Source organism: Neolamprologus brichardi, chromosome 15 (assembly GCF_056152115.1).
Source record: "Neolamprologus brichardi isolate AB-2024 chromosome 15, ASM5615211v1, whole genome shotgun sequence".
Lineage (NCBI taxonomy): Eukaryota > Metazoa > Chordata > Actinopteri > Cichliformes > Cichlidae > Neolamprologus > Neolamprologus brichardi.
Window position 1 is genome coordinate 29,660,319 of NC_142118.1, and position 19,508 is coordinate 29,679,826.

Genomic DNA, 19,508 nt, shown 5'->3' on the forward strand with positions numbered 1-19,508 from the left:
GAATTAGGGCTGCACGATTTTGCATAAAATGAGAATCACGATTTTTTTGCTTAGAATTGAGATCACGATTCTCTCACGATTTTCTTTTCCAATATAAATATTTCTTGCACTTATTAACTGCACATCAACTTCGTAACAGTTGAGACTGAACATAAAAACAATAAATAAACATAAAAACAACAAATGTCTCACATTTTGTCGTTGCCGCAAAATGTTGTACTGCTTGTAATTCCGTCTCCACCGTTGCTCGACACTGTGTGTATAGACATTTTTAAAACAGTTGTGGGATGGCACTGTGTAGCGTTTGTCTAGGATGTTGATCATTCTCCTAAATCCCTTGTTTTGCACAGTGTTGATGGGAGCCATATCTTTGGTCAGGTGATAAGTGATGGCCTCCGTAATTTCTTTGTGCCTGCGGGAGGTCGACGGGTATAGGGAAGCGCTGTATAAGGTTCCCGTTATTAATGTTTGGGTGGTTGACTGGGACGGATTTTCTCCTGTCACTTTCTTGGCCTTTACAGCTTCGTTATATTGCACTTTATGGTGACGTTTGAGGTGGTTATACAGATTTGTAGTGTTACCTTGCGGTGCTGCTACTATGGCAAAACACAACTTGCAAATGATTTTTTTTTTGACTCTCATCGTCTTCTTTGAAGGCAAAAAACTTCCACACGGAGGAATGAGAACCTTTTCTTGGATGTAATTTTACAGTGGGGTTGTCATTCTCACCGCCATCAGGAAACGTTTCCTCTGCGCTCATTATGTTTTCTCCCCTTGGGTAGTTTCACATGCTCTCCGTTGTTTTTTCCCTGCCAGATGGCGTCTGTATCACGTGGTATAAGGCTCCGCCCTTGTCATTTGTTGAGCAGGAAGCGTGAGCGCTTGTTTTCATGCAGATTATGTCCCGGATCAAAAATGCGGTACAATCGTCATCTTTTTTTTAAAAAATTTTTTTAAATCATTGTCATTTGGAAACGAGATCGCACATAATTATGAATCGAGATCGCGATTTTCTAACGATTAATCGTGCAGCCCTAACCAGAATGTAGTCAAACCACTGAGGATGGCAGGATTTGTCGTTTTGTAATTATCAGGCCCAGGCATCATATTAAATAAAAGTCTCATTATTAGTAGCTAAGGTTTTTTAGACTTAAATATTGATTGGGTTCTGGCTGTAATGCAAAATATTATTTTAAAACAATGATCTTATCTAGTCTTATTTACAGTATGATTTAAGCCCAGTGTGTATGTGGGCTTGTAAAAGGATCACACCATGTGGCTAAGCTTGCCATTTCACCATTGCAAATGTACGCTCATGCAAATTCCATACACAACACACTGGAGTGAAAATGACACTATTTTTGCCTTGCATGAGCAAAAATAAATATGGCTCTTGCAAACCAGATTCTAGCTGACTTGAAGAAATCATCAAGTGCTGTGAGCTGCTGATGATAGGCTGCCAGCCTTGCTCCCTAATTTGGACACTGACACAGGGAAGCTGAGTGCTTCTTCAATAAGCGGGGTCCCTGCTGGTTTAACAATTATGTAACAAAGCTGACCAATGATTTCTGCATCTGTTACACTACTGAATGGCATTTTGATATTATATGAGAGTGAGCAGCATGAAACTCCACTGTGGGTAAAAATGAACTCCCTGTCAGGAGGCACTGGAGGGGTAATCATGCACAGTGTGCCTTGTGTGTGCATGTCAGTGTAGCATGAATGCAATTTCCCCCACTGACCTTCCACTGCAATTCCGATTCTTGGCTTCACAGCAGCACATAGGGCTATACTTAAGCTGTTAGGGGTGTGCGATGCACTCGGTGACTCACACACTTAAAAAAAAGAAAGAAAGAAAAATGCCTGAGTGCAGAGAGAATTCAAGGAGGGATTCTATTAAGTGAATAACTTCTCATTTAAAACAAAAGTGCTCACTTTATGGTCAAATGCATCCAACATCATTTCATATCAGCTCTGTCTGTTACTTTTAAGAAAAAACATAGCTGTGAATATGATAGTGGCTCCTTGAACTGGGAAATAATTGTGCAGGTCAATATCACGATGGTTACTTGGACTATCAGCAGTGAATTCATCTGATGTTCCCATTGTTAATAATCCTTCTCTGTTAGAGCTGTCAGAGCCTGGGTCTCTTTCACATCAGGCCAAACTAACTACTTTCAAACGGAGCATCCTTTGACCTCCCAGCATGGTCACTAAAAGGTGTCCCTACCTCAGCCAGCATTATTATGCAGGGAACACTCTGTCCTCTTTAAAAGTGCTTTCAAACACATTCGATTGAAGGGTACATTTTTACACCTTACCATCTGCGGTGAATAGGAATGATTGGACCATCAACATGTTCCTGAAATATTATGGTTAGCCAGTGATGAGTAACCATGCTGCAACTTTAATTATGTCAGACCAAAATCCAGATGATCGATGATAGGGAACCGAAATTAGGATAATGAGATGGAATAAAAGATTCCAGTTACCATTTAACCTTTAAACATCAATAAGGTGCTCAGCAGTGTGATTTGATTTAGATGCTGATGATTTCATTTGTTTTTTGTGGGCTTTTTTGGCATACCATTCATTCAACTTGAGTTTCTGAAGTTATTGTTGGCGCAAACTCTAAACCACATTATTCTCCCCTAAATCTGTAGCGTATTCTAACTCCACCACTATGTGGTTTATCTGTGGTCTTGTGTATGCTAAGCAGTTGCAAAAAACAGAAACAGGAAAATCATCTGATAAGTTAGTCTATGGAGAAGTGACTTGGCAGCAACTGGTGAAACTGACTCCTATGGTGGACCAGAGGTGGCTCGTTCGCTGTCCACGCCACACCAGGGACTGCATCTGCAGTGAGTTTTGTTGTAAGATGGAGGCGCTGTAGAAAGTGCTACAGCAGGGCAAGTCTGTGGGCAGTTGCAACATTACAACATTGGGCAGCTGACGATGTCATCAGCTAGGGTCGCATGAAATTAGGCAAAATTCAAATTGTGAACTTTTCTCAGGGAGAGGCAGACATTGTCCACCAGGAGAGGACACAGCCAGGAGCAAGTGGCAGAAGGCTAAAGGAGAAACAGATCGGCAGAAATTGGGGCCCTCTTTCAGTGACCCGCGTACTATTCTCAATCGATGCAACCATTTTTTGTGCAGCCAAATGCCAGATTTAACCAAGAAGACAACTTGACCAGAAGGTTTAGCTCTGACCTTCAAGGAGAATTCCACTATATTTTTAAAAAAGGCTCCTATCTCATTCTAACTAGTATGTTGACATCTGGTAAAAACTAACTTACCCACAGATATTCATAAACAGCTAACTGTTTATAGGGATCAGATTGATCTTAGTTTGTTTAGTTACAAACAGACGAAATAACACATGAAGACTAACATCAGAATAACATTCCTTCAGATGAGCTTAGCACTGACAGGCTGTTTCTGATGAGCTTACTCTTTGGACTTTAAGTCCAACTTAACTTTTTCAAGTTGCTGCATTAAAAAATCAGTGCAGATCAATGTCGTCCCTACTGCTGATAAAAAAGAATTCGACTCAGGGAAGGGCCATATAAATGAAAAGAGAATGCATCCCCTCCAGCCAATCACACCCCAGATTATATATCACTATTCTCTGACACAGCCTATAAACAATATTCAATAAATGTGTGATTTGAGCTCAGCATTGTGATGACTTTGGCCACAGTAAAGCAATAGCTAGAGCCAACATTTATCTTAATGTGCAGTAATCCGATTTCAGATTAATGATTTGTATCAATAACAAGTAATCGACATATTTCTGATAATTTGCAAACATCAGCCCTTAAAAGCTGGTTTCTCTTTATCTGCTAATGTGTAACGGCACTTGCTTTTATCTCTGTTACGGGAGTCACAACATAAAGTAGAGTTAATCTTGATTATGTCATACCTCGTTAGTGTCGAACCAAACTGTGTCTGGTTATTTGTTCCCAGGCTGCTGAGGATGAAGTGTTAAAAAGCCTTTGGTGTAATAACAAGGCTGCCCTGTAAATATTTGTTTCTGCAGTGATGAAAAGAGAGACTGAATAGATCCACATATTGTGTTAAAGGCATCAGTTACTGCCAATGTGTGAAACACTTGACATTCTGGAGAATAGAGTCAACTGAACTGTACTTTAAAGTATATGTCACATTGATTCCTAAGATTTCAAGGATGAAAAAATAAGTTTACCCATGTGTAAATGCTTTTATTTAGCATTAGTTGGTGCACAAAGTTTAAGAAAAAAGTCTTCTGTGGAATCAGGAAAAGACTTTTTCCCTACAGACAACATTAGAATATCCAGTTCAAAAAAAAGAAAAACCTGCTGTAAACTTTTAAACACTGTTAAACACCAACAATCTCTTGCATTTCAACACAGATGGTGCTGTAGGCGTTAAGATACACATGCACATCTTGAAAATGGCAGTAATTAATATATGAGTTTTTAGGATTGCTATGGTCCATGAGGCAAGCATAGAGGCAGATAAAGACGCTTATGCAATGAACTACCTCCACTCTGCTCTTTGCATCAGATTCAAAGTTAGATAGTGGAATGAAAGAAGAGGATATTAGAAATGCAACGTCTAATGTATTCATAAGATGATTCAAATTCAGAGCACGGTGGTGACTGGCTTCTGGTTCAGTTACCTTCTCAGAAGGTGTTCAGGGTCACTAACACATTTTCTAATATTGCAAAATAAATGCACAAATGCTTTTCAAAATGGTCTCTTTAAGACTGGCATGACAATTATACAATTTTCCACTGTGCTAAGCAGCACAGGTAGGCTAAAAGTGTGAGAGTGGCTGGCTGGTTTGAGTCTCCATGATATCAAGTCAGTCATTAATGGCTGTCACACAGTGCCGCCTGACTGATTCGCGGGGGAGGCAGAGAGAGCCCGAGGAACATGTTTTTTTCCTTTAGAATTAACGTTCAACTGTGGTCTGAATTCATATCCCTGAGAAATGCAGAATGACTTCTTCTATCATTCAGAAAATCACCCTGGTGGAATGACTACCTTTAGCCCATGGAACTGATCTCATGATCTCTCGGGAAACATAAGGCCCCAGCTCTCTGTCACCCATGAAAGGGTAAAGGAGGAGGTGGGCTTGACCTGAGCAATTGCTAATACATCCACAGGCCAACAGGGCTAAATGGGGCAGATCTAGTGCCTGAGCTCACATCACATACTGGAGGGAGAAGAAGCTGTGAGGGAAAGTAGCTCATCATGCTTTATGTTAACTTTGTAGATCAGGCAGTATTACTGCCTTTGCATGAGAATAACAGCTCTCATACAAGTACACAGTTGAAGAAGAGAAGAATGCTTTGTCTCTCAGCAAGAACTGTATATTTTAAAAACTTAAGCACATGTTTGATATTTTGGTTACATATTACATATTTTGTACCCTCGGACAAGAGCCTGGTTTGCATAACCAAAACCATTATAAAGCTGCATAAGGAAAAGTGCATTTTAGAGAATATCCCTTTAGAAGAGGGAAAGTAAATAACATCTGATATTAAGAGAGGCCCAGTCTATCCTTGGAACAAATCTGAGTTTTGCACATGGTTGAACTATCCCAGGGGTCGACAACCTTCAACATCAAAAGAGCCATTTTAGCTCCTCCTACCAAACGATGGACGAAAAAGATCCACACAAATGGGTGCTGATGATGGATGTAACTAGGACAGGAATTAATGCGTAGAGTGTATGTATTAATAAGGTCATTTATGGTTAACCCTAACCCAAGTCACATGTGACTCTTTATAGGTGATATAAACGCAGCCAATCAGATCCAGCTTGTCACCATTTTCCTGACCTTTCCTGACCTTTTGACATTTCATAAGTCCAACCAACTTGTAGAATACGAGTGAAGAAACTCTGCAGTAGCACATCTGTTTGGCCCTTTCAAGTAAAGTTGTGTAATAAACACTGGGGATTAAGGGATTCCAATTTATTTTTAGCTTACCTCAAAAGGATATCTCAGGATATTCAAAGCACAGAGTTTAAACATTTAAGACACCCGGTCTCTGTGGTGTAACTAGTGTATCATGGGAGTTATTAGGTCTGATTTTTTTGGACAGAGGTTTAGGGAATAACAATTGTGATTTTCTTTTGCCTCTCCAATTTTTATCACTGTAGAGTGATGGATGTATTATCATCCAACAAAAAGTTTTCTCTATATTTGGAAGCCATACAGCAGCATGCCACCTGCAATACTGTCATGGATCATTGCTCATTTTCCAGTTTATTTCTCCAAATTGCATTTTTTCTTTGTTATTGATTGCATTTAAACATAAAAGTAAAACGAAAGTCACAGACAGTGTTACATTTCAAAATATCATAGAAAGAAATAAGCGCCATTAGAGGCACTTGAAATATATCAAAAATAAAGACTTAAAACACTTGGGGATGAATCAAACAGGCAAGAAACAAAGTTTTAGACCTATACACCTGAACCAGAATTGGAATGGGGGGAGGGAAAGCAGCCAAGGCAGCAGTAACTGCTTGTTGTGACTTGTAAGAGAAAGCTCAATCATCCCTTTGACTGGCTAACTGTGCTGAGAAAAGACACATTGTTTCTCTGTTTTGGGTGGATTATGAGGGAACATGTCACAACAGCAGGTTTTTGACAAGGTCTCGGGTGTTTGCTGTCTTGTGCATTACTGTTAGGAACGCTGATGAGGCCTAATGAGGTTTTAATCCACCAAGAGTCATTAGTGGCAGGTCATCTTAAAACAATCTAAGGTCAGACTGTATTAAAGGTAGAGAGGTTCAACTCCCATGGGGTCACTGAGCATGACAGAGACACTTAGCAGCTTCTGTTTGTTCACAGGAAGGGACTGTCTCTACTGGGTTGACGCATTTTTTTACATATTACAAACAGCCAAAAGGCAAGGCAGTTGTTGTTTTTCGTTACATTTGTACATAAATAAAAAATTAAGTCAATAAGTACATTTCAGTTTGTATCTTTGTTCTTCATTCATACACTTTTCCTTCATTTCAAAGCTTGTTGCTGATCTAAAGACCAACCAAAGAAATCCAACCACAGCTTTTGACAGGTGGCTTTTACCTTACAGTTCAAATCTTCCCCAGGGCAGCTTTCTCAAACTTGAAAAGATGTGTTAATTAATATGTTTTGCCCCTAGAGGAGTGTGAGTCATCAAGATTTTACCGTATGTTTACAGAAAGGATTTTGGGGCTGTTTAGAGTGCAGATTTGCAGAAAGCATATTTTTTGAAAGCATCATCTCCTCCGGGTGAAGCTTGCTAATCCAAAAAGCTTGCCCTCTTTTTTCCTCACTGGGGTCTTTATGAAAAGTGCTGTAAAATTACGGTGATTATAATCAAAATGATGATAATGATGTACTGTAAAGGTAATGGAAGCTGTACGAGAAGCTGCAAACACAGCTGCTGAGCTAGAAGACGTTCGACGTTACAGAAAACTTTGTTCAACAGCTGATTCCACTGCAGTTTAATACCAGACAAGGAAAAGGTGAAGTGGTCAGCATGTGTTGATACGTCTTGCACAGCATATTTTACCCATCAACAGATCTAATGAAATGACGGTTCCAAAACCTGACCCAAACCCTTTCGGTTTTTTATGCTACATTTCAGCTGACTGGTTTGAGCTATGGTTTTATGAATTTTAAACCTGAAGGACAATAGCAGTAGATGAGGCCACAGCATTACTATATAGAAAGAGCAGGAGTACAGCAAATACACGGCCCAAAAGTTAGCTTAAAATCTGTCTACATAAGTGTGTATCATTTATCCTTTGTTACTGGCATGAACAACTGAAAAAATGTCTGTGCACTGTTTAGCAAAACTAAATGTAGCAGCAGTAAGTGACAGCCAGACACTTAAAATAAGTCATCCAAAGAGCCCGAGATAATTGGTGTGCATAAGACTGGTGTCAGGAGGTTACAGGTACACCCCTCTCCCTCTGAGAGGCGTTCTGAACAGCTCTGTCATGAGGGATAGTAAGTGTCTGCTTGTTCCACTAGAAATGTTGGGAGTAATTGAACTAAACTGTCATTCACAAGCTACAAATCGTGGTTTTCTCCTGGCTGGAATAATGCCACCTTCTGCTGTTGGTGGTGTAATTGAAATTTTGATCATGAGGTGTAAACATTTAGAAGCGTCCATGTGAATATTCATCATGTACAGAGGGCCTGCGAGTGTTGGTCGAGGAGCTGGTGCGGCTCATTTGCGGCTGGCCTTATGCCTGTGCATGCTGAGAGGGTTTGCCCTGCAGTTATTGACATGTTCTTCTCTAAACAGCTCCGTCCCAGGTCAGCGAGGTCATCAAAGAGAGAGTGCAGCAGCACAGCGTCCACCTCTCCTGGCAGGAGCCCCAGCAACCCAACGGTGTCATCACAGAATATGAGATCAAATATTATGAAAAAGTAAGTTTGCGCTACATTTGTTTGTCTTTGTCGCTTCCCGAAGCACCATTTCTTTTTTTTTGCCAACTCCTCATTTTGCATTCTGTTTGCACGTGGCTGTGAGTGGAATGCACAAGATTCTGCAAGTACCTTCTTTGTCTCATAATTGCAATAATGAATGAGATGCTCATAAGATTTTAATCAGGCTATAGTCCTTCACAGCCACCCCCACACACATGTTTAGCACACGCGCAATCCATGGCTGCTGCTCTGCTAGAATTAGTAATCTGTTACTGTTATCTCCTTTCCCGTTCTGCATAGATTATGCTACTGTTTCACTGTGTTTCAAGTCTGAGCGCATCAGCTTTTTGCTGCGAGGTTTAACGAAGCAAATTTAACCCAGCAAATCAAAGGCAGAGTAGCAGAGCGCTGATGTCAGTCCTGCTGGCCGCAGTCTCTTGTGTACACTGACGAATCAGTCTTCTGTGTCACGTACTATGGCTGTGGTCTGCCCAGCTGTAAAAGTGGAAAGTTGGAAGAAATGACCGCACCCGTAACAGAGCCTGGCATTCCATTTGGGCTTTTGCTGAGCAAAACATTTACAGATCAACAGCAAAGCACACAGCGCGTGCAGCCTGTGAATCCAAATGTATTCCTTGATGGAAAAGATATTTTCAGATGCCTTTATGTTCTCCTTGAGGCATGCTGCCTAATGGTAGATAATGATTTCAGTTAGAACTTTTTGTCTTCTAGAATCTACAATCAGAAAAATGTGATGTTCACCATTTTTGTGACATAAATTCTGAAAGTCGTAACAAAGGCCAGGCTAAAACTACAGTGATATAACTCAGTCACTGATTATTCTTATTAATAAGCTTCATTTGCCTTAACTTTGTCATTAAAAAGTTGTGACTCACGTAAATTTGAATGTAAATCTCATCAGCAGTAATGTGAAAGCATTTCAAAATGCTAATAAAGACAACTTATGCTATATAAAATGGGTAAAATTACCTTTTTTTTCCTGTGCAGGATCAGAAGGACCGGATTTACTCTACTGTGAGGTCAAAGTCCACATCAGCTACAGTGAACAACCTAAAGCCCAGCACAGCCTATGTGTTCCAGATTAGGGCTTTCACAGAAGCAGGATATGGCACCTTTGGGCCTAGACTAGAGATAACCACCAAAGAAGAGGCCACAGGTAGGGCTTAGTGTTTCTGTCACCATGCTTTACAGTTTTATGCATTGTTGTAATAATCATCGCAAGTAGAAACAAAGGCTGTCCTCTATAACTTCCTTAGATTTCACCATATTCCTGAAGTATTAAGGCTGACCATATTTCACTTTTTGCGATACTCAAGTGTAGCAATTTAGAGTACCTGACTTTAAAACTTAGAATAAAACTTTCTGGCAGTTGATAACTTTTTTTTCTAGTTGGTAAGACTGCCCATTGCTTAATCAAGTCATCACAAGGACTAACACTCCAAGGCAGTGAATCTTTATAGAGTCTATGACCTAATTTATGTAAGCGGCCTAGTCATTGTCGTCTCCTGGTATTTTATGTGCTGAAACAAATATAATGCTTGGACTTTTTTCCTGCCTGGGTCCCCAATCTTTGTTTATGATTGTTTATGTTGTAGTTAGTTAGTTAGTACATTTATCAGGGGGTGCACATCACGTTATGTTGTGGTGGAGTTTGCGATTACGACAAAGCTATGGTGACGTTTTCACCCTGAAGGATAAATCCTCACTATAAGACTACACCAATATTTTGGAGACAAGTAAACATGACTTTTTTCCTTTTGGAAACAATTTAAATAGTTGGTGATGTTTGTATCACTGGCTATTTTTCCCTGATTGCCAAGACTTGGAAGAGCCATTATACAATAAAAAACACAAAAACTACATATTCTGATAGCATAGATTTAGCTTTAGGGCCCTCACCAATGAGGACTCTAATCTTCTCTGTGTTACTTTAGCAACATTTATAGGGTGATTTAAGAATGTGATAAATGGCAATTAGGTTTGCACAATTTATTACTTTATTTTAGATCAAAATGAACCACATAGGGTGCCACAGTAGCTTACCTGGTTGATTAGGTGACCTACATACCAACAATTACTGCAGAGGCCTGTGTTTAAGCATGTGTCAGTCACCCACATTCTTTCTCTGTCAGCCCTCCTTTCCTGTATAACAAAGGTAAAAAAAAAATGATGCTGGGCCACAGCAGTGCACTAACTGTAAAGAAAAGATTTTCAGTCTGAAGTGAAGGCGCTGCGGAAGTGTATGAAACCTGCATTCTCTCTAACGGCCAGCAGGGGGCAACTCCTGTCTTTTTGTTTTGGTAATGTTATACAGATTGTATGGAATTCTATAGTAAAAATGACCCTCAGAACCCTTTAATCTCTAGTTTCATGGTGAGTTTATGATTTTCTCTGATTAAGTCTGAGATCCCTAATAGAGTCAAAAAAGATGTTTTGGGTGTGTCGAACACACCTATTTCAAAACTAATGACGAAAATATTCAGCGTGAGCTTTATAAGATGGGACTCTGTGGCTGTAACACAGTTTTCCCCACTCAAATATTTAGGCACAACTTGTTAATATTTCCTTCTACTGTAGTAATAGCCCAGGGAAATTAGTTGCTTTCAAGCAATGCAAACACAAATTGCTTTGACTTTATGCTGACAACACATCGTGGGAAAAATCGCTAAGCACAAGGACAAACTGCTGTAGTGTCGAGAGGATAAACCCATTACATTAGCTCAGCCCTGAGTTTTAAAGTGTGTTATTGAAAGCGGGATGACGCTTTGGAGTTTTTGTGTTATGGATCAGAAAGTCTGTAGGCGTCTATACAATTTTGTGAAAGACGTACACGAGGTAAGGTCGCAATCCCTCTGTTGACATAGAAACATTGCCGGGTTACTGTTAATGCCTTTTTTTTTTTTTTTGGTTATATTTATAAATTTACTATAATATTACAGAACAAATGATATGTTTTTTAAACAGCAGCAGCAATAGTTTGGAAGTTATTAGCGGTTAGGAATTTGAATAAATCTTTAATGAAGGAGTTGTTCCGGAATAACAGAATAAATGGATATTGGATCTTTAACATGTTTTCGGAAATTAAGCAGGCACACTGTTCTTTCTGAGACTGCCAAAGGGATTTTTCGCGGCTTGGCAACCCAAATGTTGGAGTATGTAAATATTTATGTAATTTTTTTTAGCATTAATAAAGCTTGAATTGTTTCTTTTTTTTCCTTTTTGTTTTCTTTTTTAAAAAAGTACCCAAAACCAAAGTTTCAGCTTTTTCTGCATTAATTTCTCTTTAGTTTTGAGATCTACCATCCAGCCTGTTCACCCAAAATTACACCCTTGCCCATTTTACATCCAACATTTCTGCATAAAAGGACACGTTAATTACTCATAACCACATGCCGAGTGTGTCCTGTATCAAGGTTAGAAGTTTGCAGTCTAGGCATGGTTGTGATAGTGTCCTTGACCGAGACAGTGAACCACAGCTTCCAGAGGAAAACCTGCAAGTGTGTAATATGACAGTAAAATTCTTCTCCAAATAGATGATTGCTAATATTGATTTTTGATTGGACAAAAGGCACATGACAGATTTTTTTATAGCTTCCACTTTTTTCCTGATACTGCATTTCTCAGTATTTACACAGTGCGGATCCACTTGATCTGAAATGCACAAGTATCCTCTTTTTACGATTGCACTCACCAGTTTGTCAGTGCAAACTGTCTGAGCACAGTGAGAGCTGTGCATGGGAAACAATTCAACCTGAATGTGTCTTTGTTTGAGATGAAGGGCATCGCTGTCGCCGTCTGGGACTATTAAGCCCACTTTCTGAAACAGTAGAGCCGTGTGTATAAGGACAGCTCAAAAATAGAAACGTCCCTCTTCCACTCTCTCAGAGGTTAGGAAAAGGGTGGGGGGTGGGGCACGTTATCAATCTCCATGCTACTCAATGGGCTCAATTACCAAATGTCCTGCAGATTGTAGTCTGATGTGCTGAAGTTCACTCAAAGTGTTTCCGTTTTTCTTTGGTGTGTGTGTCCATTTCATCAGCTGCAATCGTCTCTAGTGAGCAGAACCCCGTCATCATCATTGCAGTGGTGGCCGTGGCGGGGACCATCATACTGGTGTTCATGGTGTTTGGCTTCATCATCGGGAGAAGGTACGCTCTCGCGGGCCCCATTGACTCTCCGCTCCTGTGAGTCTGCGCTTGTCAATTAGCTTTTCTGTCACTCACAAGGCCTCCACGCCAGTGGAGTCGTCACTCACGCACGCACACACAATGCACACGCATACACACACATCCACCCGTCATCTTGTGGCATGCTGTGCTAATGGGCTATGAGGCATCATTTTTCTTTTTTTTTTCACTCTAAACAAAATTTTAAGCTATTTTTTGCAGTACCATTATGAAACAAGCACTCAAAAATGAGAAAGCTTTGGCTCTGCATTCCTGTGTGTGAGTGTATGAAAAATCCTGAGGGCAAAATGAAGTATGGTGCTGATGTTTTTTTCCACCATCACAAAGCACCTAGTCCACTGTCATTATCACCATTCCCTCACACATTTCATCTGTTTTCATCTATACAAGTGGAATTTCATCCATGATTCATGATGGATTCATCAGAATCGGAGCATTCTAATCCAAGGTGGGCTTTTTGTGTCAAAAAAAAAGTGGCTCAGCGCTCACAGGTAGAATCAGCATGATTTTACATGACATTAATAAAGTGAGCTCTAACTGTGGTAACATCACCCTTTCTGTGTGCATCACATTAGTGATGCAAATGAATTAAACCTTTAAATGATATTCATGAGAGCATCTCCCATTGCTTGCAAAACTAAAGGTTTCTTTTTAAAATATTTTTTTAATTATTATAACTTTGTTGGTCATACTATTAAGTACTAATGAAGTTAGTTAGTTCATACATCTTCAGTCGAGTCATATGTCATTATTTTAACTATATACGATATATGAAAACATACCGATGAGTAAGTCACATTGTTAGAAATATGTGTTTTACAAGATACAGAGCATAATTATTTTTTCCTTTTGCTTGTATAAGAAAAAGCATAAAAAATAAAATAAAATAAAATAAATACATAAATAATCGCTGCTTCAGGTCACTGTATAAAACACCATCTTCAGAGTTGCGTCTTTGCCACATGCTAACTAAAATATCATTATAGAGTTGTTGCAATTAATGAATTATTTAAATTTTGAACTATTTGAGGAGCAGATAGTAGCATAGGTCCCTACCTCCAAGTCTCTGAAACTTGTTTTAAAAGGTACCAATGTTTATGTGTTGGAGCTCTAACTGTTGTTTTGGAAATTGTGTTGTTTTTTTTAGTAGTTGCCTGAAATGCAGCCTGACCGCTAGGCCTAAGAGGTTTGCTTTTAAATGCTAATTCAATTCAATTTAATTCAATTTTATTTATACAGCGCCAAATCACAACAACAGTCGCCTCAAGCGATCATATGACCCCCAATGAGCAAGCCCTTTGGCGGCAGTGGGAAGGAAAAACTCCCTTTTAACAGGAAGAAACCTCCGGCAGAACCAGGCTCAGGGAGGGGCAGCTATCTGCCGTGCCCAGTTAGGGAGAGAGAAGGAAGGCAGGATAAAAGACATGATGTGGATGTGGAATGTTAAGTAGTTAAGTCTCCACAGAATTCTGCTGAACATGCCATGTGCACAACATAAATTGGTACTTTTACTTTGGGATGTTCTGTGTAAGCTCCTTCAATATCTCTCGTCTCAAAAAAGCGACAAACAATACAAGCTTTATGAGACTGCTAAGGCTCAGAATGTCCCATCAACATATGTCCTACTATGTATGTGTGACAAATAATTTCCACTTAAACCTACTCACAACATACATAACGTGAATAAGACCATCTAACACCATTTCTGAGTAGCATACTCCATTTCTGGATAAAGCATGTCAAAAAGATCAAAAGTCTTCCTTGAATTTGGAGACAGACAAACCAAAATACTTCACTTTAGACAGAAAAAATTCTTGAATCTTAAAACATGTAGTAGGAACAAAGGAGACATGCTTTGCTACATACGTGAGCATTTTCATCCACAGTAAGTGCATGTCCATCATTTGTGGCTTATTTAATCTTCCTATGTCATTCACCTTTTTTCACAAAGACCAGCGTTGTCCAGCAAATCACTCGCTTAAGGGAACCTTCAACACGTTAATATTGCAAGACGTGTTGAAAAGTACTTTACAGTGCATGTATTATTGGATATCTTACATGATTAGATGCTTGAGCTACTTTTCCTAGTTGAGGCTGTTGGGTTCACAGCTCCTGCTGCTCAGCTGGGTTCCTTGAGGGATTTGTCTTGCATTAAAATTCTTGTAAATTAGGGCATTTATTTCCTCTGCACAATCAGTTGATTCTGCTGCTCTCTTCGTCTTCCGCTTGTACAGGCACTGCGGGTACAGCAAAGCTGATCAGGAGGGAGATGAGGAGCTCTACTTCCAGTGTGAGTGCCTGCATTCCTTATCCGCAAACACACTTACAGCACTTGTATGTAGATGGTATACACACACGCACACACATACAAATATTGCATCGATGTCTAGGCCTTAAAATCTTTTAGCACTTTGAGGCATGACTGTTTCATCCCAACTTATCTATCAAGCAAAATCTGTTGCTGATTTGCTAGACTCAGCCTGTTGAGATAAAGAAGTCAGGGGCCAAAAACACATGAATCTGACAGCTGCCAGGCAGGGATAAAAAGACTAACAAGCATACAAAAGGGAGTCCTTTAAAAATGTAACCATAAGGCAGGTGGTTTTAGTGGTTGACAGGGTTTTTGGTGTGCACACAGTTGTAGCTGCTGCTTTTATCATTTAGGTATTTTTTAAAACTGATACACCACCCCTAATAATAACCCTGGAGCTCCAGCTGCAGACAGCTTTCCCAAGTGGAACCATAATGATCTGCGCTGTAGGCAAACTGCTGATTTGGAAACAAAGGGTCAAGGGTGTCACTAAGTGCATTGCTAGAGCAGAAGCAGTTCTAGGTTGGCTACTGCTAAGTATCTGATAGATCCACCTGAACAGATCACAGCTCAACCCAACCTGCCAGGGGAAAAAGCACTGGGAGAAAATACAAACAATGCTAGATTTGGGCTTAATGGACAGATCTGCTGTGCAATATCAAATGACGGGAGACTTCCAGGGTGACAGAGAAGCTAGATAGCACATAAATCCAACATGTAGACCCAATTTGTCTGCCATGAAGAGGCGAGGAAGTCATGATAAGACATCTCCTATCAGATCCCAGACGTCTTGGATGGACGAAGCAATTATCCGAGCAAGTCGAGGGAAATCTCAGCTGCTGGTGTCCCCTTGCCGGAGCACAATGCTTTAGCTGTATTTACACTGGTGCATTGAATAGACTGCTTTTCAGAGAATAATTGTCTCTCCGATTGAATGTGCTCGTTGTGCTGTTGTGTTGTTTTTGACCAGAGTCTTATAGCTGTAGTGTCTCATTAAATTTTTAAAGTTGACAGGTTATGTTGTTATCAGTGTAAATTTCAAATACACACTGTAACAACCCCCAGAAGTGGTCTGTTAACCTAATAGTGCATAATATTGTAATTTACTGTTAATTTGGAGAGCTGTTTGAAATAGTAACCCCCTCCATGCCCCCGTCCTCTCCCTAACCTTGATTTGTTTGATTTATTTCCAACAAACTGTCTTACGTAATGGATATTCATGAACCGTTCCCTTATCATTGATGTTGGAAATTGCACAGAGTTAATTTTAAGACGTTCCCAAATGCCTAGGGTGCCAGAGTCTAACAAAAGTAGCAAACCTGTCTCAAAATCTCATTTAGCTTCATTCATTTCTTGTGATGGAAAATGTTTCATTTGCATCAGTTCTTTACCATCTCATCTTTCCTTGATGTTCTTTTCTATTGTCTTTTTCAAAGCATGTCATTGTGCATTGTCAAATCAAAACAAAAATTGATCGACTGATTTTCCAGCCTAGAGACAAGTTGTCAGGGTAGCAGCAGAAATTCATTAAGACTGTTATAGGGAGAGACTATGTAAGCAAAAGGTGATGAGCATTTTTTTTTTTAAATATTTCACAATTTTCATACTGTTAGAAGATTTCTACAGGTGGGCAGACTCATTTCAGAATATTAATACGTCTTTGTATGTCTATTTGTGGTTTGGGTGACCTTTATATGGTATAGTTGCATTTGAAATGGGAACTTTATATGAAATTAGACAGCTCATAGCAAGCTAGTTTGAAACAACACATTATATGTAGTTGGATTTGACCTACTTGAAGACCCAGATATTTATTTCAAGTGGTCCAGTTTCAGTAACTTACCTAAGTATATTCTTTAAGTCCGGTGGTAAGGGTTTAGATTTGGGTTATCATCCAAGTTCCTTAATCACCTGACGTACCTCTAAACCCAAGTACTTCTCTAAAAAATTGTTTAATAAATTTACCACAAAAACAAATTTATTTACATTTGTTTACAAAACATCCTTTATATTTCTAACATATGGTTTGGTAAGTTTACTGTTACTCTAATTATCAATGATGGCCCTAATCCCAAATCCTTAACTTGTGGTAGAATATGCAATTTTTGGCCTTTAAGGGCGTTTAGGGATTAGGGCTATAATAGAGATATGTAGTGCTAAATCTAGACCTCAGTGTTAAATCCATTTGGTCACAGGTAAAGTCAATAAGATGTCGTTCAAAAATTTACAAAATTGAGATCCATCATAATTAAAGATTAAACGTTTTAACATGGATATCAGCATTAGGACAGTGATAGGTCTAAACAGAAGTGTCAGCAGTTAGTCCAGAGTAAGGCAGCCAGATTAGTGTTAGGATGTTCATGCTCTACCAGTATTGGATCAAATGCATAATAAACTTTTTTTGCCTCCAGTACAAGCTAAATTACACTACGGCTTACTTTTATTTATAAAGAAAGCAACACTGTTAAACACACCACATTTTTTCTCTGCTCAGCTGCAGTATCCAGATGAAATATACGATTTTTAACTAAAGCGCAATATAGTAATTCCTCAAGCCAAAAGTAACGTTTTGAAAAACTGTGATATTTAGAGCATCTTTTACGTGGAATAAACTGGCTTATGCAATTAGAGAACAAGCTATTATTCTTAATGTAAAAAAAAAAAATTAAGTCTATTTACACGGTTTTCAATTATTGTAAATATTGTAAGAGGCCAGTGTTGTGACCTGTTTTTGATTCTTGTGTATTGTGCCTCAATGTTATTGATATGGAAATATCAATAACATATATTTATTGTAACATATATTTTTACAATTACAAAACCTCACTGTGGCTGTAAGAGCCAAATGATGTGGATATTTTTTCATCTACTTTTTTACTGTGTAATGCTGTATTAGATTATACTTCATCGCTTGGGCCTCAGAAAGACCACTATTGTGGAAGCTAATGGGGTTCCTTATAAATAAAATAAATACATAAATAAACACCTTTGCTTATCAGTCTGCAAATTATACAGTCCTTAAGTGTAAATAACTTAAATTTCTTTGATAAATTCCTGAACCCTGAAAACCAATATCTGCAGAAACTGCAACTGCAGAAAAAATTCAAATACATGCAAAACCCCCCAAAACAAAACATGCTCACTGTTGGCTCTAAAGCTTATTGTTGTGAGCAATCTGATGGGAGATTTAAGAGTGGGATAGCCCCGCACCCACTCAATCACACATAAAAACACCCCGCTATCCATAGAATGATATCATGGATAGAAAAGCACCGAGTTGAATGCAGCCGGTAGGACAGATTATTTTTCAGGGAGTCTCTGCAGAGAGGTGAAATGTAACCGACAACCTCATAAAAAGCACGACGCACAGGTTACTCAAATCTTAGCTTCCCTTTTTTGACACCAGCCGCTGACTGCTCAGCGATTCCCTGTGACTCATTGGCCTTACCAATCGTTTGCCTGTCAAGCACCCGCTGGTGCGCAGTGTGCATATTTAATCATTAACAGTAATCCTCTTACCTTTCTACAGTTAAATTTCCAGGCACCAAAACCTACATTGACCCCGAAACCTACGAGGACCCGAACAGGGCTGTCCATCAATTTGCCAAGGAGCTGGATGCCTCTTGCATTAAAATCGAGCGGGTTATTGGAGCAGGTGAGCCCATCCCATGTCTCTCAGCTCTTTGTGTTTAGTCAGTCGGTGCTCTCGTATATCACACTGACAACCAAATATTTACACCTTGAATGGGGACACAGCTTTATGCATCGTGTATTGATGGAGCAATTGCAAAGAGGGGAAAAAAGTTCATTGCAATTAATGTGTGGGCTACATTTGGTAGAGGCAATCACAGCGCTACCCACAGCTGAAAAATTGCTGCCACATGGGTTTTACAGAGGCGGTCAATGACAGTATCTATGCATCTCTAGCATGTCTTATTATAGTTGTGGGCTGCATTCCCCTGAGTATAACAAGGTGTCACACTCCAATTTGTATTCCTGCTCTGCACAGCTGCTTTGTCTCAAAATACACTAATAAATTTGTCATCTTGAAGTGCTGCTTCTTCGTTTTTTTGTACCCCCTCTCCACCTCACTCATGAAGTTTCACCTCACGCAGGAGAGTTTGGAGAGGTGTGCAGTGGCCGACTGAAGCTGCCTGGAAAACGGGATGTGTCAGTTGCCATCAAGACACTCAAAGTGGGATACACTGAGAAGCAGAGGCGTGACTTCCTGTGTGAAGCCAGCATTATGGGACAATTTGACCATCCTAATGTCGTTCATCTGGAGGGAGTCGTGACGAGAGGTAAACACAATGTTTAAAACTCTAAATGAAGGAGTTCAAACATTCTGTAAGACCTGCATCATCAGAATAGATTTAGCTGGCAAAGTTCGACTGACGTACCACATGAAATTAGCCGCATTTCCTCATTTAGGTGCAGTAATAAAAGGAGCAGATGGTGAGCTTTAATTAAATGAAATGCAATGTAAAAATAGCTGCTTTTTATTTGGGAGTATTTTGTGAGCAAATAAAATGTAGGTGTTAATTAATAATCCCCTTTCTTTTTTATTTCT

At 39.4% G+C, this 19,508-nt stretch overlaps 1 protein-coding gene across 2 annotated transcripts in view; it reads left to right on the forward strand.

Annotated features, from left to right (window-relative positions):
• epha7 (eph receptor A7) overlaps positions 1 to 19,508 on the forward strand; it is an 80,112-nt gene that overhangs the window by 52,826 nt on the left and 7,778 nt on the right. The window contains exons 6-11 of one of the 2 annotated variants that reach the window (XM_087852645.1): positions 8,295 to 8,419; positions 9,428 to 9,596; positions 12,480 to 12,588; positions 14,862 to 14,917; positions 18,468 to 18,593; positions 19,039 to 19,239. In XM_087852645.1, the coding sequence (XP_087708771.1) occupies positions 8,295 to 8,419; positions 9,428 to 9,596; positions 12,480 to 12,588; positions 14,862 to 14,917; positions 18,468 to 18,593; positions 19,039 to 19,239 (786 nt within the window). The remainder of the gene's footprint in view (positions 1 to 8,294; positions 8,420 to 9,427; positions 9,597 to 12,479; positions 12,589 to 14,861; positions 14,918 to 18,467; positions 18,594 to 19,038; positions 19,240 to 19,508) is intronic. The other variant, XM_006796249.3, reaches the window with a different exon arrangement.